Genomic DNA, 19,258 nt, shown 5'->3' with positions numbered 1-19,258 from the left:
ATAGCTTGCTTAGCTATCCTGAATAATCGTCATTACTCAATGCGTACAAAACAGCTTGAAATAACACTGCAGCGCCTCTAGCGGTAAGTAGTAATTTCCGACTAAAATAATTTAAATTGAATTAACATCCCACGGATACAAGCAGTGGTGAAAAAGAATCGTACAAGAGTCTAAAAAATCAATACATCCTACACCATAAATTGTTCGTTCGCACTTAGATTTTTTTAAAATACAATATTTTTTAAAATATGACATAAAATAAATATTAAAATATGACATAGTGACAAATTGGCACCAAAGATCTCGTATTCTACCCTATTAATTTCAAATGAAATCTGGGTCATAATTTGTAACATTTTTTCTAGGATTTTTGATAATTTAAGTAAGTAATACTAATTACAGATTTTTGAAGTGAAAAATTTTCCTAGGCATTTTTCAAATTTTGCCGATTAAAAAAACAGCCTTATATGCAATTTTACATTAACTAATTAAATTATTAATAAAAATAGAATATTTAATTATATAGATATGGACAAAATGCATAATAATAAGTAGTTTTGTTCCAATTTTGTTCGAAATATTTGGTCTATAGAGCTTCGATGATTGCAATTTATTTGGCTAGAATCCTAAGTTTCAAAATTTTGGTTTGTAAAGCTTATTTGTGCTTCAACTTATAAATATTTGCTGAGAAGTTCTTATTTATTTTGTTTCATTTCCTGCTTGATGCAAGATTTAAATGCTTCCCATCCCTCAGATTTTCCAACAGACTGAAATAAAATATTAATATAGTTATTTTTTCTATAGGTTTATTTAGTTATATCGTGTTTTTTTTTTAAACATAAGCTTTTCAAAAATGTTTGAATTTAATTCTAGTACTTACCGCTATAAATATGCTGTTCGTTAGTGGTAATTTAGGCGCAAAAAATATTAAAGCAACATAAAAACAAATTTTGCCAAAATTATAATGAAAAACAGTTAATTAATAAAAACAACACAGCAAAAAAACTGCAAAAAGTCAGCTAAAAGTTGAAAAGCAGTCAATGTTTGCTGAAATAGTAAACAATAGGAAACAAACAGCTGAATTTATGACCAAAAATCAGCTGTTTTTATGCATTACAGTCGAGCTCGTTCGACATACAGAAACAGGTCGTAAATCTGGAAGATTGCAGGATACATGATCTGGTATAAGCCAAAGTCAAAAAATCCATTTTCGTGTTTAAACATCAGCAGGGGCCAAATCACCGCAGTCGAAATCGAGTACTTCGTCATCGTAATGTAGTTTACGCGGATCACCGCTGTCGTTATCGAATTGTTTCTACTCGAAGTTGAACACGATAGGTAGCATGCTATCGAAAACGAAGTATGTAGTGATTTTTGAGCAGAAAAATGGTAAACAAAAAGAAAAAATTGGCGTAAATGTAATTATGATTCTATTTTGGAAAAATACATTAAAAAATATAATATTACTTGCATTTAGGGAAACGGAGCAAAGAAAGGTATGCTCAGTAGCCGCTTCAAAAAAACTTATTTTTTCAAGAACATATTTAAATCTACTCACATTCACTTCAAAATAGAATCACTTACTCTACTTCAGGCAATGCTAAAGGACTGCTTTTCTCTCTTCCAATTTCTTATTACCATATGTTTACAGCAATGTAAAAAAAGTAGTAGACAAAATAAATTACGATCGAATGCGGTGATCCAAAAATTTAATGCGATCGAAATGTTTCTATATACGAAGCAGAACTCGATGACGAATGCGGTGATTTGGCCCCAGATTCTAAATCTATACAAAATGGGTCATAACCCATCAAACAGTTTTTCAGCGGTAAAAAGGAGGTCCCTTGTCATTGAGCTTAACATGGAATCGGGCAGCACTCAGTGATAAGAGTGAAGTTCACCAATGTGGCATCACAATGGACTGAATAGTCTAAAGTGAGCCTCATATTACATCGGGCTGCCACCTAACCTATACAAAATGATTTGCAGATCGAAGATTTCAGATTCAACCCATTTCCCCCCCAACCCATTTCCACGGTTTTGCATTCGTTGGAAAGGTCTCGGGCTCCGTGAGACTTATAGCAAAGAAAATCTTTTTACATACATTTATAATTTGAATTCATCGCAGTCGTTTTTATTATATAATAATTTTATTTTTTCACATGAAAAATTTTCGGAGAACGTAGAGGGTAATCATGTGGTGAAAATAGGGTACCTTATTTTTTGATATCCGGTGGGGGTGGGTGACATCCCCTTGCTCAACTTTTTCAAAATTGGGCCAAAGTTCTCCGATTTGGGTGAAATTTCAAAGGAAGGTTAGGGGTGATGTCTAGATAAAGACCCGCTACTTTATTTTTCGATATTTGGTCGCGCCCACCCCTTTATAGATTGTTGTTTAAAGCACAGTTAAAAAAAAATAGATTCTCTGTTTTACTTGAGATTTACAGAGAACACGCAGTGAGGTTATGAATTTATATAGGGTACCTGATTTTTTAATATTTGGACGGGACTACTACTTTATTTTTCGATATTTGGTCGCGGAGGTGGACCACCCCTTTATAGATTGTTGTTTAAAGCACAGAAAAAACAAAAATTCTCTGTTTTACTTGAGATTTACAGAGAACACGCAGTGAGGTTATGCATTTATTATAGGTTACCTGATTTTTTAATATTTGGACGGGAAAGGAGACCTCGCCCTTTCCCGTTTTTTTGAAAATTGGAACAAAATTATCCGATTTGCTTGACATTTTCAGGGAAGGTTGAAGGGGGCGTCTAGGCAAAGAACGGAGGGTGGCCTCTCCTTTGTCTGATTTTTTTTTAAAGTACAATGAAAAAACTAAAATTTGTCGACTTACTGAAATTTTACGGAGAACTTGGGGGAGATTATGAAATTTGTATGAGGTACTAGCGCTTCGCTACGCCTCCCGAAGCATATTTTCGTTAACTTAATCAACCATATCCTTCGATATGAAAACAAATTCGAAAAGATTTGAACTCTTTTAAAGAGTAAGGTCAGGGGAAGTCTGACACAGAAATTGAAGTACTGATTAATCACTCCATGGTTTCCACGCATGTATTCCGTAAATTTCAAAAAAATCGGACTACTTGCTTTTTCGTTTATATACAGAAATTAGTTATACAGATGTAAAACGGACCGGCTTAACAAACGTCGGGTAGGGGTGTTTCCTTTCAAAAAATTTTTTTAATTGTTCTGTATTCAAATCGTTGGACAATCTTATACATTTACATTACAGCGTGGTTTGTCAAGGGGTGGTATACATCTCGTCAACATACCGTCCAATAAATCGGAAAAAGTAAAAGTAATTAAAAATTGACCATATTAACATTTGTTAAAGTGTTGGACACGGGGATCATATCTTTCCCAAACATATACCGGAAAATGAAGCACACTCTACGTTGCCTGTCAACTTCATGTAAGCCTGTGGAAAAATGATCACATTATGTACCGAGTTCCCATTTATCGACAATCATGTACTTTCTATTTTCAAGAAATCTGGCAAAAGGGAACCCCCCTCCTTCGCTCCTCCCCGACCAGATATCGTAAATTAAAGTACCCTATTTCACAAACTACCAAACTTCACTATTCCCCTCCCCAACCACACATCGAAAAATCATGTACCCTGTATAAATTTAATCATCTTCTCCCAATTTCAACTAAATCGGAGGTTAGATTTTGCTATATTTTGTGTAAAGGGACGTCACTTTCTCTGCAAATTCCAAGAAAATCTGTAAACTTTCCTTCAAGTTTCATAGTGTGTGGCAAGGAGAAGGTTCCCGTCCCAAAATACCCGTACCCAAAAATCAAGTACAACATATTGATTTCATAACCTTCACCTACGGCCTTTGTAAATTTCAAGTAAACTTGAGAATTCTATTTTTTTCAGTTTTAGAGAAGGTCTCCCTCCCCGTCCCAATATCGAAAAACGATATACCGTATATTGTGTAGACTTCCCAGAAAATCTCAAGCAAATTATAAGCCCAATTTTTAAACAGCAGGACAAGGGGAGGCCTCTCTTCCTTTCCGAATATCACAAAATCAGATATCCATTATAACAATATAACCTACCCCACATCCTCTGTAAATTTCAAGTAAATTTGAAAAGTTTAATTGTTTCACCTGTGCCCTTTTCTTTTTCCCCGACCAAATTTTAAAAAAATCAAATACCTCATAAAAATTTCATAATCTCTCCCAAGTTCTCCGTAAAATTTCAGTAAGTCGACAAATTTTAGTTTTTTTTCACTGTACTTTAAAAAAAAGTCGGACAAAGGGGAGGCCCCCTCCTCAACCAAATATCGAACGAAATATCTATTCTTTGCCTAGACGCTCCTTCAACCTTCCCTGAAAATTTCAAGCAAATCGGACAATTTTGTTCCAATTTTCAAATATTAAAACAACAGGTACCCTATAATAAATGCATATCCTCACGGCGTGTTCTCAAGTAAATCAGAGAATTTTCGTTCTTTTTTACTGTGCTTTAAACAACAATCGTATAAAGTGGTGGTCCACCTCCGCGACCAAATATCGAAAAAAAGTAGCGGGTCTTTGTCTAGACATCACCCCTAACCTTCCTTGGAAATTTCACCCAAATCGGAGAACTTTGGCCCAATTTTGAAAAAGTCGGCAAGGCGATGTCCACCACCTCCACCAGATATCAAAAAATGAGGTACCCTATTTTCACCACATGATTACCCTCCACGTTCTCCGAACAAAAGCAACTGCGATGAATTCAAATTATAAATGTGTGTCGAAGAGATTTTTCGTTGCTATAAACCTCACAGAGTCCGAGACCTTTCCAACGAATGCAAAAATTAATTTCGTGATTGAAACAGAAAAAAATTGTGTGAAGAGCATCACCAGCTTAATCGGCCTTACCTTGAATCTCCATAGCTCCATTTAATTATCCTTTTCAAGTAAGCAAAAAGCAAATGGTCTATACCAAAATGAATAAGTACCGTTTGGTTTAGAAAAGTATTTTTTAGAAGTTGATGCAGTACAATTTCATGATCCCTGTTCTGGATAGAATGCCAGTGCAATGACGTTTTGAATAACTATTGCATCGAGTACTAAAAAAAAACAGGCCTAATATTAAAACTGTAATGCAGTATAGACCTCAAATTGTTTGAAGTTAAAATCAAACGAGATGAAAAGCTCACATTTCATCTAGCTTCCAACAACACCAATCAAAACCCATAATATAGATTTTTTATAGCGTTGCCTATTTTATAGTGTTGCCTATTTAAATTTACTGTAAGCGAATGTCCCTAAACATATTCTAAATCTTTGATTTAAAAAAAAAATATTTTTTTTTGGTACCAAAAGTTGATATTCAAGACTCTCTATTAAATGGTTTTAATAAATTTCTGATTTCGATTTATTATTATAAAAAATCGATATTATTTTTTAATGTATTAGACTTACCGTTGAATAAATGTGCAGTCTTCAAATAAATAGAACGGTGTTGAAATGATTTAAATAATAAATTACGGCGCTCGGCACAGTTTTATAAATCTCCAATTATAAATTAGCTTACACAAAAAAAAAAAATATCACCAAAAATTGTCCAATTTAAATTTTAATTGAATTAAAAAAATTTAAAATTTAATTTTAATTAAAACAAAAATCGGTCAATCAATTAATTATTTTTTTTATTTGTATCAATTAATTTTTTTAATCGGCATTGGTCATTGATTCTGTGATTGAAGAAATTTCAATAAAAAATTATTTGGATTAATTAATTCCGTGATTGAAGAAAAAATATTTTTCTTTATGTGTATAGTAAAACAGCTAAATGCTTGCAAAATTTTCATTAACCGGTTGTAGATCCTCTGGTTAAATGATAATTGGAGATTGTGAAAACTGTCCTTGTAAAATAAAAATGAATTACATTTTGTGTTTAACAATGAATGTGCCTTTTTCTCAAAATACTTTTTCGTTTACATATTTTTTTTAACTTTTGGATTTCTAATTAATATGTATCGAATTGCATTTTCTAGTATGAAAATAAAGTAAACACAAATAAAACAATTAGTCACAATAAAACAATATTTAGAAGCCAATTAAAATACACAAAAACAGCCAATTAAAAAAAAAAATAAATTGAGAAAGAGGTGATTGTGGTGTGGTTTGTTTATATAAACATTTATTAAAAGAAATAATAAATTAAAAAAGCGCTTAAAATTAATAAAGATCAGCTCACAAATAATTAAAAAACAATTAAGTAAATAACTTAAAATATTTTTGGGGAGAGGGGGCGCAATGACAACAATGACTAACACAATAAAATGTCATGGCATGTGAGATTAATTTGTTTCGCAGAGATATTCTTTTTAAGAAAACAAAATTAAAGCCAAAAAAAAAATGTTGTCTAGGACATTATAATGAATGGGAATGTTAAACAAAGAAGAAAACAACGTTGTTATACTTAGACCTAACTAGACCCATCTATAAGACATCATTCTCATAGAAATGATCCAAATTTCGACATACACGCTTGCGCCATACGGCAAACATGGGACTGTTCGGCTCCTCATACGTATCTAATTCTTCATTATATTCAAAAGCATGTCCACTTACTTTAAAACCACGATGTAAACGATCTTTCATTATTGCTATGAATTCCTTGTACGATAGCAAACCATCACCATCCTGATCGAAAATGGCAAAAACGGTATCAATTAAATGACGTGAAAGTGTATAACCAGTACAGATTTTAACAGCTCTGGAAAATTCATCTGGAAAAAAGACACATTTTAGTAAAATATTCTAAAGTAATATAATGGCAACTTACCCTTGGAAATGGCACGATCGGCTAATGTATACATACGCATGGCAATGGAAAAATCATCCAAATTATTAAGGAAACGACAAAAATCTCGGAACTCATCGAAGGTTATGCCTTGCTCATCCTTTACGCGATCCAATAAACGCTCCAGAAAACTATCGTATTCCTCGGTATCTAGGTAAGTATAACGCAAAAGAATCTTTGCAAAGTCTACTTCGGTAATGGCCTTGTTGCCTTTGGAAAATTCTGTGAATTCCAATTCCAAAACTTCAGTTTGTAAATTATCCATGAATTTGTAGAATCCCTCATAATAGAGATCCTGATTTCCTTTTTTGCCAAATAAGTGAGTTTGTAAAGTAGTATCAACTTTGTGTTTACGCTGTAATCCTTCCTCGTCATCGATATAATTATCCTGGATGCCAATTAAGAGAATGCCAATTAGTAATAAATCAAAGTTTGCGAATGGAAACATTTAGGCCTCCGGCAGTTGTGTCATCAGATTTGTTAGAACAAAACACATTTTATTTTTGTTATTATTTTTTGTTTAATTTCAAGTATTTACAAATTTTCAAGTGATAACACAACTAAAGGCTAAAAAAGCAATTAAAAGCAGACAAACACAATACAAACACAGTCTATTTTTTTTTACAATTGTACACGAGGTTTGTTAAGGATTCTCCACAGATTTTTGTTCACAGTTTGAGTACTCTGTTTTATCGTTGGGATTGGCAGTGACATGCGCTGAAAAAAGCATGTCCGGTTCCAAAGATTTTGTCTTTACACTAATGATTTTGGTACTGATTTCCAGCCATAGAAGCGGATAATTGAAGTAAGAATTCCTTTAAGACACAATTCCCTTTTAAATTTAAGTTTTGGGTACTTGATTCTAGGAGACAGATTTTAGTTTATTCGTTTTTTCAGATTTTTTCTTCATGTGCTATGAAAGAAAAACGTACACAGAAAAAGAGTAAATTATGTTATGGGATAAATGAACTATTTCGTGCAAAAATTTAACTAAATTGTATTCCAAATTATGAGATTCATTAAATTAAATAAAAATGTTTTGATATTTTTGGATTTTTAACTATCATTTACGAAATGCATCCTTCTCTAAAAGCAAAAATTAACTAAAAATAAAGAATAAATCTTAGGCGCCCATTCCCATTTTAACCACACTGTAGTTCATTCTTACTATTATTGGGAAGTGTACGAAAAACTTCTTCCGTCTTAGTTAGAATTTAACTTATTTGTATGTCATTGAAATTTTACAGCCATTTAGTTCATACAATTTTTGAGACATACTTGGAATGAAGGGAACATCGTTGGATTGGGGGAAAATTTCTTACAAAATATTTTTTTTTGAATAAATATAAGTTTATTTTAGCATCTGTATTACAACTGACTTTTTTCTGTATATTAACGTCAACTTAAGTTTTCAAATTCAGACTCTACTTGAAGTAGAAATTATGCAATGTTTCAAGTAAAAAAACGCCTTTTAAATAGAGTATTGGAAAACATATCTTATTTTTGAAAGCATTTTTGCTTTGTTGCGAAGATACAAAAAGTCAACAAACTTGAAGACGATTTCATTAATTTTAAAGAATTTTGCAGAATTATTAAAGCCATGTTCAAACGAAATTTTCTTTCATGCTAAGATATCCATTCTTAAGTCGAAATCATGGCGAGATTGATTCCATCACGCTCCCGATTTATCGTCACATCGATTTTCTTTGGCCGGGTTCCTCACAGTGGTCGAAAACTTACCCCATGAGCTTCAGGTGTTCTAACCGTGCGATCCGCAGATTCGTTCTGGATTACCAAGTTCAGGAATCACCAGGATTTTACAAACGCTTAGATGCTTCTGCTAAGAAGTTGGACTTTACATCGGAAATAGACCGGCAGATTGCGTTGATGATATCCCAGACTATTCTTTGAGGATCATGAACATTGGGAGGGTCTCCAACAGGTCTCTTATAAGATTGTTTTCGACTGTTTAAAATTTAAATACAAAATGTATTTGATTTCAATTCAAATTTGACTGAGTGCATATTGCAGTCGATCGCCAAGATTGTAATTTTTATACCCTCCACCATAGGACGGGGGGTATACTAACTTCGTCATTCCGTTTGTAACACCTCGAAATATTGCTCTAAGACCCCATAAAGTATATATATAATGGGTCGTGGTGAAATTCTGAGTCGATCTAAGTATGTCCTTCCGTCCGTCTGTTGAAATCACGCTAACTTCCGAACGAAACAAGCTATCGACTTCAAACTTGGCACAAGTAGTAGTTATTGATGTAGGTCGGATGGTATTGCAAATGGGCCATATCGGTCCACTTTTACGTATAGCCCCCATATAAACGGACCCCCAGATTTGGATTGCGGAGCCTATAAGAGAAGCAAATTTCATCCGATCCGGCTGAAATTTGGTACATGGTGTAAGTATATGTTCTCTAACAACCATGCAAGAATTGGTCCATATCGGTCCATAATTATATATAGCCCCCATATAAACCGATCCGCAGATTTGTCCTCCGGAGCCTCTTGGAGGAGCAAAATTCATCCGATTCGGTTGAAATTTGGAACGTGGTGTTAGTATGTGGTCTCTAACAAACACTATATGGACCCGAATTGGTCCATATCGGTCCATAATTATATATAGTCCCCATATAAACCGTTCTCCAGATTTGATCTCGGGAGTCTCTTGGAGAAGCAAAATTCATCCGATCCGGTTGAAATTTGCAACGTCGTGTTAGTACGTGGCCGCTAATAACCATGCCAAATTTGGTCCATATCGGTCTATAGTTATATACAGCCGATCCTCAATCACACAAAAATTGATCCATATCAGTTCATAATCATGGTTGCCACTCGAGCCAAAAATAATCTACCAAAATTTTATTTCTATAGAAATTTTTTTCACAATGTTATTCCTACAGAAAATTTTGTCAAACTTTATTTCTATAGAAAATTTAGGTAAAATTTTATTTCTATAGAAAATGTTGTCAAAATTTTAATTCTATTGAAAATTTTGTAGAAATGTTATTTCTATAGAAAATTTTGACAAAATTTTATTTCTATAGAAAATTTTGTTAACATTTTATTTCTATAGAAAATTTTCTCCAAATTTTACTTCTATAGAAAATTTTGTCAAAATTTTATTTCTTTAGAAACTTTTATCAAAATTTTATATCTATACAAAATTTTGTCAAACTTAATTATATACGTAGTTAATCGGCCTTTTTTTAGTTTAATATATACTACGTATGGACCACCTTGCAATTTAGAAGACGGTGTTAAGAAGTTTTAAGATACCTTGCCATCGGCAAGTTTTACCGCAACCCAAGTAATTCGATTGTGGATGACAGTCTTCAGTAGAAGTTTCTACGCAATCCATGGTGGAGGGTACGTAAGCTTCGGCCTGGCCGAACTTACGGCCGTATATACTTGCTTCAATTAATACAGTCAACAACTTATTTTGGAGATAAATTTCATAACAATGTATATTTATCGCACCAATTACAAAAACATTCTGAGCTGAGATAGGTTAGTTGTAGAACTTGCGTTAACATAGCATCATTCCATGTAGCTAGTTTAACTACAGTGGCTCAATTTAATAACCGGACAGTTATAATTTTTCCATTATGTCTTCGTTTTTGAACCAACTGTTCCCACCTCAAAAGTAGGCGTTAAAGTAGCGCATTCGCCAAAATAACGGTTTGGATCATTTAGTAGAAGCAGTAAAAGAAAACAAGAAAAGAAAAGAAAAAAAATATGAAAAAATCGACTATTTTTCAAAAAAAAAAAAAAAATTTTTGATATGAGTAATAAACCATTTCAAACATCCAAAGAAGTTAGGGAACTGATAATATAACATTTCCAAACTGATATGTCGATGAGTGATATTGGTGCTATTGTCCAAATAAGTCATTCTATGGTCCACGATATTATAAAAAAGATTTAAAGAAAGCAAAACTGTGGAAAATAAGCCCAAGCCAGGACAACCAAAAAAAGTTTTCTCCTTCCGATGAGCGATGGTTAGTAAGCAAATAAAGAAGAATCCAAAACTAAGTGCACCGAAATTAACTAAAATGGCATCTGAAAGTCTAAAACTAAAAGTTACTCCCGAAATGATCTGATCATTTTTACGTAAAAAAAAATTTCATAGAAGAGTTGTGAATAACATAAATCATATGAATTTGTGAATAACATAAATGTATAAAGAGGCTTAAATTTGATGCCGATCGTAAAAATCATGACTTTTCTTACTGGAGCAATCTTTTATTCACAGATGAAAGTAAATTTAATGTTTATGGTTCGAATTGACAGATGTACGTTTGGAGGAAGCCGAATGAAGGACTCAGATCTTGTAATGTCCGCCCCACAGTAAAAAAATTGCTCATGAAGTGTGATGGTTTGGGGTTGTATGTCAGCAGTAGGACAGGACATTTTTGCAAACTCGTCTATCAGGCAGCGACCTGTTATAGTAGATATCAAGAGTGATATCTGACGTCTTGAAAACACTAACATATCTAATGTGCGGTTTAAGTTTAGATGGGACCATATTTGCCTGGTGTCGTTGCAACCCTTGCAATTCTTCCATCGGACATTCGCCATCATAATTTAACAGTGTTAATTCATAAATTAAATGCAATGCATTTAAGATATACTTCCTGTTCGTTTAGTGGAATTGCTTCCACATATTTGATTGGTGTTCGTACATTGCACTACGTCTTTAAATTACCTATCAACTTCGTGCAAAACTCAACATCAATTAATAAAGTAAATAGTTCGCAAGCTCAAAAAATTGCTAGTGCCTCCTTGATAATTGTTGATGAGGTATCGATATGTCCTATCTATGCCTTAAAAAGATCTTGTAATCTCTGCCCTACAGTAAAAAATTGCTCATGAAGTGTGATAGTTTGGGGTTGTATGTCAGCAGCGGACATGGACGGCTAGTTTTTATCGGTGGTATAAAGATCAATATAAATATATTTCGATTTTGAAGGACATCTTGGCGCCTAGCGTGGTTGGACATTTAGGACAGATTTACATTTTACCAGGATAATGATTCCAAACACAAAACGTATAACACACGTATGTATGTGGATATAATGACCATAATAACTGTCCTCACGTTAGTTATGCATTTTTTGTGTTCATGTTTTATTTTTATTATCAAGTTAATGTAAATAAATAAAATATAAAAAGAAATATAAAATCACTTGCAAAATTGACAGATGTTCGAATTAACAGATGTACGTTTGGAGGAAGCCGAATGAAGGACTCAGATCTTGTAATCTCCGCTCTACAATAAAAAATTGCTCATGAAGTGTGATGGTTTGGGGTTGTATGTCAGCAGCAGGACATGGACGGCTAGTTTTTATCGGTAGTAAAAAATTGCTCATGAAGTGTGATAGTTTGGGGTTGTATGTCAGCAGCAGGATATGGACGGCTAGTTTTTATCGGTGGTATAATGGATCAATATAAATATATTTCGATTTTGAAGGACATCTTGTCGCCTAGCGTGGAAAAGTTGGGCATTTAGGACAGATTTACATTTTACCAGGATAATGATTCCAAACACAAAACGTATAACACACGTATGTATGTGGATATAATAACCATAATAACTGTCCTCACGTTAGTTATGCATTTTTTGTGTTCATGTTTTATTTTTATTATCAAGTTAATGTAAATAAATAATATATAAAAAGAAATATAAAATCACTTGCAAAATAATTAGGGATTATAAATCAAGCTATTGTTCTACATTATATATCTAATAGAGGTCTGCACAATTCCATTTGTAAATGCAGAGTACACGTGTACTTTCTAAATGAGTACATCTATTTGAGAGAGTCGCAAAACAATTGGTACACATTTTAATGAACACCAAAAGCCACGAGTAACTTCTTGTTGCTACTCTGATGTCTTCACTACCAACAAACACATATTCCTCTTTCTCTCTTATTGAAGTGTACTCAGAGTGATCACGTCGAGTATGTTGCGAGAACAAAACTTCATAGAGTACTCCATGTACCACGTGCAGTTTCAGAAGTATAAGAAAACAGTTACTCTCCATAATATATGTTTTCGGATTGATATAAAGAACAGCAAACGTTAAGGTACGTGTGTGACATACATAAATATATGAAATATGTGACATACATACATATCTATGATTAATAATAATGGAAAGTTTTGCTTCGCACATAACTGAGAAATACTTGTGGTACCACGTGAAGTGAAGAGTATCCATGTTGTATTTTGTCTCAAGTACTTACATTTTTATTGTTCCTTTTTTTCGGAACACATATTGTTTCGGATAAGTACTTTGTGGTATTTGACAAGCAAGTGTTCTCTTCAATTCACTACTTGCGCTCTGAGAGAAAGACAGTGTATGTACTATATTCGACAGCGAATTGCATACATGTAGTGAAAAGTTATTCGATGCAGACCTCTAGTATGTACTATATTCGACAGGGAATAGCATACATGTAGTGAAAAGTTATTCGATGCAGACCTCTAATATCTATCAACATATGGCCCATGAAGGCTCAGTTTAATCCGGACCGGTTATTAAATTGAGCGATTGTATACTCCCTTTAAGTCAGAGACGTTCCGGAAGTTCATTTACCGGAACCGAGCGTTGGTGAATGTGATTCCCCCATAACAAACAGAACGGAATAGATGTCCCCGGGATGTACCTCTCCAACTTAAAAAATTGACAAAATCTAGCTCGGAACACTGAGTCAGAAACTACACACGTTCTACAAGAGCCAGAAAATTGAAGATAGATGAGAATTAGTATCATTCTCCATAACCTATACCAACTAATATCAATGTGATGATGTAATTATTATATTCTCTCGAATCAAAATCTACAGTCTGAGTCGCAGAGTGAGTTTATTTTTGAATTAAAAGAATTTAGCATTAACTTACCCAACATCCATCTGAGAGAAACAGATAGCCTCATTTGTATCAAATAATCTGTGGAAAATCCCATATTACCGACATACTATACCTCTTCTTTTTTGTCTTCTTCATCCTTGTTTTCTTCACCGTCGGCTTCATCTTCGGTTTTATTTTTACCACGTTTATCTTTCCATGCTCCGCTAAATATGCGTTCCATCTTATCAACCAATCACAAACAAAAATTCATTACGCACAACACAGAGGCGTGGGATTGGGCACAGGTTGAATTTTATATTTGGGTTAATTATTAGGAAAAATTAGCAAATACAATAAGAGGAAAGTGGGAAAGATAGATAAAGAAAGGGAGAAATTGTACAAAGTAAAAGGTATTATTAGTTAACATTCTCACAATCTCGTTTACAATTATTAAATTAAATATAAAAATGAACATAACTTAACTGAACAGAACAGAACAGATATATTTCAATTTCAAAATAATATGACGAAGAATTTTTTAGAAATTCTTAACATAAGATAAAAATTGAAATAAGCCAGACCAGACTCGAAATAAAAACGAAAGCAGGTAATAAATGATAACGTGATAGAAAACAAAGCTCTAATAACGTAAAACAATTAGGATTTTTAGGTGACCTTGTACTCGAATACATTGTTTTCTTGTTTTACTTACAACAACGGATATATACGTCTTTGTCTTAATAGGAACTAGAACTTAAGCGTATTGGCCAATTGACAAAACATAAGCTGCGTTTTTTTTTCAACATAACAAAAATAATTAAAAATTTTAACATATAAACTCCAAGCAACGACAGAATTCTAGCAACCTGAAAGGTCTTCTAGAACACGATGTGATTCTGCATGGGCGGCTCACTTTTAAACAAAAGAAATCAATACTATTCCGTAAATTTCCCTTTTCAAGAAAATTATAATATGATTTCCATATTCAAAAATTCAAATCTGGGCTTTATCAAAAACAAATATACATATATCTGAACCACATCCCTTAATTTTTAATAGAATTTCGAACTAATTGAGAATATAGGAACTTTATAGGGTGGAGAGCACACAGAAACAATATTATTTGACTTGAATGACAAAATTAATGGATTCAATTAATTTTTAAAAATAAAAAAAAATGACCCAAATAAAAACTTAATTGGCCAATCAATTTCTGGGCTTTATTTTTGGTTCGATTAAATAATTAATTGAATCAATAAATTTTTTAATTGAATATTTTTGATAGGAAATCATTTAAACCACATCGTGTAAGAGTCCCTTTAAATAAGATAGCACTGCAACACCAGTAAACAACAAACGTTAGAATTCCATCTGCTTTCGATGTATTCGGGTTTGAAAGTGAGTTGAAATTAAATATTTCTAGTACGTCTGAGGTTTTTGGAATTGTATTCGCTTTGTATACTGCCTTAAGGCCGGTACTATGTTCGGTTGTTAGAGGAAAACTCAAAAGTAAAAAGCCAAATATATAGGAAGGAGTATATATTTTTCTGCGTTTTTATTGATATTACTCAATTCGTAATTGAATCTGTAGAGAAATGATCCAAAGCATTAATTGAAAAAAAATTATTTTTGAAATTTATTATTAAAGAAACGTAAATGTGAAAAATAGCTATTTTAGCGCGATAATGCGAATTTAATACCGGCCTTAACAGTGAAATAAATGTGATTTTCGTAGAGAAATATGAACATAGTACGGGACTCAAATTGTTTCGTAGACGTATAGGGAATATTTCTGTGTGTGAGTTGTGCATATTGGCAATAAAAAATTGCATGGAGTTTCATATCCTATGTACAAAAGCGCATACGAACTAATTTAACTTAAAAACGAACTCGAAACACAAAAAAAAAAAAACAAACAAACAAAATTAACTCAACACACAAAAAAACTCAACATATTTTTAGCTACAAATCCACCTTTCTAACTTACAAATTCATTCGTCTTAGTTTCTTTAGGTTTTTGTTTGTAATACAATTCACGGGCCTGTTCTTCGGTAGAAACTAAACGCTTAAGCTAAATATTAAATTTGAAATAAATTTTAAATTATATATAAATAAAATTAAAATTAAATTATAAAGGATAGATTTTGGGTCCAACCTATTTTGATCCTCAAACGCAAGCTATGTTTTATTTTTGTAGTAAAAAGTTGTAGAGAATTTTTCGTTAAGAATAAATAAAAAAAATTTAGGACTCATTCATAAAAATGGAAACATATAAAACAACAGGTTCTACACATTTATGAATGAGTTCTATATTATATAAAGAAAATCTTATTTGGAAAGTTTTTGGGTGTACGGCAATTGCTCATGGATGAATTTATTCGTGGGACTAGTATAAGAGCTAAAGAAATGGAGAGATATACTTCCTTTAGTCTTTTACATTGTTTGTCTTTTGAATTTTAGAAGAACCGACTTTCAAATATAACCAAATTCTTGGGAGCCACCGTGGTGCAATCAAAGACAATACACGTAGGAAGATGGGAAATTGGCATGCGTCAAACCAAATGTTGCATTGACGGTGTTAGTTCCATACATGTTTGTATTTTTTTATTTGTTTTTCGTTTTTATTTTTTAAATGAGAAACTTAATTTTCTTAATGAAACAATGTTAAATTTTAGGCAACAACAAAAAAAAATATACATTTTCCCCTTTATGGAAATTTATTTCCTGCAGAACTGAGTACATAATTATTTTTTTTTTCATTTCTAAACGAATAAAATAAACAGTAATAAAGAAACTCAAAATAATTTTATTTTTCCTTTATCCCTTCTTCAATTCTAAATAAAACAACAACAAAATTCAAAAAGTAAAGAATTCAGAGAGATAAATCATAACAAAACAAACTCGCATGTACTCAATTTTGCACTTTTCTATACTGGTGTCAGTTGGAACATTTTCTAGTACTTGGTCCACAACCCTTTATTTTTTAATACCATATTTATACGTTTTGGCATGCTTTCAACCAATTCCTTTATCTGGTATATTCTGCCACTCAAGCTGTACTCGTTCCCACGGGTCTTCTAATTTTTTATGGAGCGGATTTATACAATCCCAGCCGTCTTCCCACGATTGACCATAAATTCTCAATCGGGTTGAGGTCGGGGCTTTGCGCTGGCCAATTCATCACTTGAAATTTTTGCTCACTAAGCCATTTTTTCACTATTTTTGCACTATGCTTCGGATCACCATCCTGTTGAAATACGACTTCATATTCAGGATACGCACTCTTGTCAACAAATTCGGGAAGATGAGTCTGCAAAATGGCGAGGTAGTCTTCCTTCTTTATTATCCATCAATTTTCTGCAATGGCCCAATGTGCCACCAAGTGAAGCAGCCCCAAACCATGATGCTTCCACCTCCATGCTTCACAGTTTGCTTAACATGGTGGCGTTGAATGGTATCACCAGGACGACGCCAGCAATATTGTTTACCGTCCGATTGGAAACGGTTAAATTTTGATTCATCTGACCAGATAACACGTTTCCAGTCATCTGTCGTCCAATTTTTATGCTTTCTTGAAAACTTCATTCGCGCTGAAATATAACCAATGCTGTTGAGCGCTCGTCTTGCTGTCCATTCACTAACGTTTATTTTGCACACAGAGTAGTTTTCGGGGTTGCCAAGTATTTGTGAAAAGCGCAAATTGGAAAATTCTTTTTCAACATATTTTTACTATGGGGCTCAAGCCATTTCCAATAAACCTAGTCTCTATACCGCACGCGTACAGTTTTGGCACAGTGGGCTCCGTTGTAAAAATTTGTTGAAAAAGTATTTTCCAATTTGAGCTTTTCACAAATACTTTTCTAATTACGACTTTTGTGGTTATGAAAGCTGAGCTCAAGCCATTTCCAATAAACCTAGTCTCTATACCGCATGCGGCTTAGTTTTGGCAAAGTGGGCTCCGTTGTAAAAATTTGTTGAAGAAGTATTTTCCAATTTGCGCTTTTCACAAATACTTTTCTAATGAAGACTGTTATGATTATGAAAGCTGAGCTCAAGCCCTTTCCAATGAACCTTGTCTCTATACCGCACGCGGCTTAGTTTTGGCACAGTGGGCTCCGTTGTAAAAATTTGTTGAAAAAGTATTTTCCAATTTGAGCTTTTCACAAATACTTTTCTAATGAAGACTTTTGTGGTTATGAAAGCTGAGCTCAAGCTTTTTCCAACGAACCTAGTCTCTATACCGCACGCGGCTTAGTTTTGGCACAGTGGGCTATGTTGAAAAATTATTTTCACAAATACTTTTCTAATGAAAACTTTGGTGATTATGAAAGCTGAGCTTTCATAAATTCATAAAGTTATTGTTTCTATCTTCTCCGGTTTGAGGGTTCGTTTTTTGCAAAAAAAAAAGGAACATTCACAGCTGTTTTCAATTAGTTCTGAATGCAACCTTTGTCTGAGCTATCCAGAACATCTCTTTTCCTTTAAAGTTACTCCCAACGTCAGCCGATGCGGAAGGCCCAAAACAGAGCCAGTATTGCCAGGTTGAATTTTCGTAAAGGGAAGTTTCTTCCATTCACAATATGTGTCATGACTTGGTTATTAGTATTAAAGCAACACCAACCTATTTTTGATGGTTATTACATTATTAAGGTGGGTATTAAGTTTGAGTTTAGCCGCTAAAATCGTAATTTTTTCACGATTACTTTTCTTTAACAATCCATTTTAAGGAATACAAACGTCGTGAAAATTTGCTTTGGGCTATTCCCCATCAAGTTATAATAAAATCTGCAACAAATATATATATATATATATATATATATATATATATATATATATATATATATATATATATATATATATATATATATATATATATATATATATATATATATATATATATATATATATATATATATATATATATATATATATATATATATATATAAATATATATAATTTTATGACTTTTTTTCCTGATTTAGTTTTCACTTTAGCGGCTAAACTCGAACTTAATACAGTACGAAAATTGAGGTTCTGCATCAACGTATGTTCGAAAAAAATTGATACAAAATTTTTCGTGCAAAAACGATATCTTAGTACTAGGCTTAAGAACGAGATTACTCCTATTTAAGTTTCCTGCAGACTTCTTCATCTTAGGGTATAATAGCTATAATCCATTATTAGCTATGGGATTCATTACTTTTTTTTTGTACGAACCAAGAGTTTAAGCCTCTGATCACCCAAGTGAATATCATTTTTTTCCACATTTCCAAATAAGATATACATAAAGAAAAAAAAACAAATTAAATAAATTAAAATTGCTTACAATACGTCTTGTTTCGTCGTCCAATTCATGCGAGCGAAAAGATCCACCCAAAATTTGTCTAACCTAAATTAAAATTAAAATTAAATTTTAAACAAAATGTAAATAATAAACAAAATTTACATAAACAAAAATTATAATTATTAGATTGTTCAAATATGGAAACACTTTATTCAAATTTCTCTGAATTTTAACTCTTTTTTTTTTATTTGCCACATTTTAAAATATATTAACGA

At 32.7% G+C, this 19,258-nt stretch overlaps 1 protein-coding gene across 6 annotated transcripts in view; it reads right to left on the bottom strand.

Annotated features, from left to right (window-relative positions):
• Nucleotides 1–463: 463 nt before the first annotated feature.
• The window catches only part of MICU3 (Mitochondrial calcium uptake 3), a 49,662-nt gene continuing 30,867 nt past the window's right edge, over nucleotides 464–19,258 (bottom strand). Inside the window, exons 6-11 of one of the 6 annotated variants that reach the window (XM_075290802.1) lie at nucleotides 19,026–19,088; nucleotides 15,687–15,770; nucleotides 13,833–13,940; nucleotides 6,810–7,215; nucleotides 6,596–6,753; nucleotides 464–767 (exon numbers count right to left, since the gene is read on the bottom strand). In XM_075290802.1, coding sequence (XP_075146917.1) covers nucleotides 696–767; nucleotides 6,596–6,753; nucleotides 6,810–7,215; nucleotides 13,833–13,940; nucleotides 15,687–15,770; nucleotides 19,026–19,088 — 891 coding nt within the window. In that variant the 3' untranslated portion in view covers nucleotides 464–695. Of the gene's footprint in view, nucleotides 768–6,133; nucleotides 6,754–6,809; nucleotides 7,216–13,832; nucleotides 13,941–15,686; nucleotides 15,771–19,025; nucleotides 19,089–19,258 lie in introns of those variants that run through there. The other 5 variants (XM_075290806.1, XM_075290801.1, XM_075290804.1 and 2 more) reach the window with 5 other exon arrangements.

The sequence above is a fragment of the Haematobia irritans genome, chromosome 1, assembly GCF_050003625.1.
Source record: "Haematobia irritans isolate KBUSLIRL chromosome 1, ASM5000362v1, whole genome shotgun sequence".
Taxonomy (NCBI): domain Eukaryota; kingdom Metazoa; phylum Arthropoda; class Insecta; order Diptera; family Muscidae; genus Haematobia; species Haematobia irritans.
This window is presented reverse-complemented; position numbering and strand designations above follow the sequence as displayed.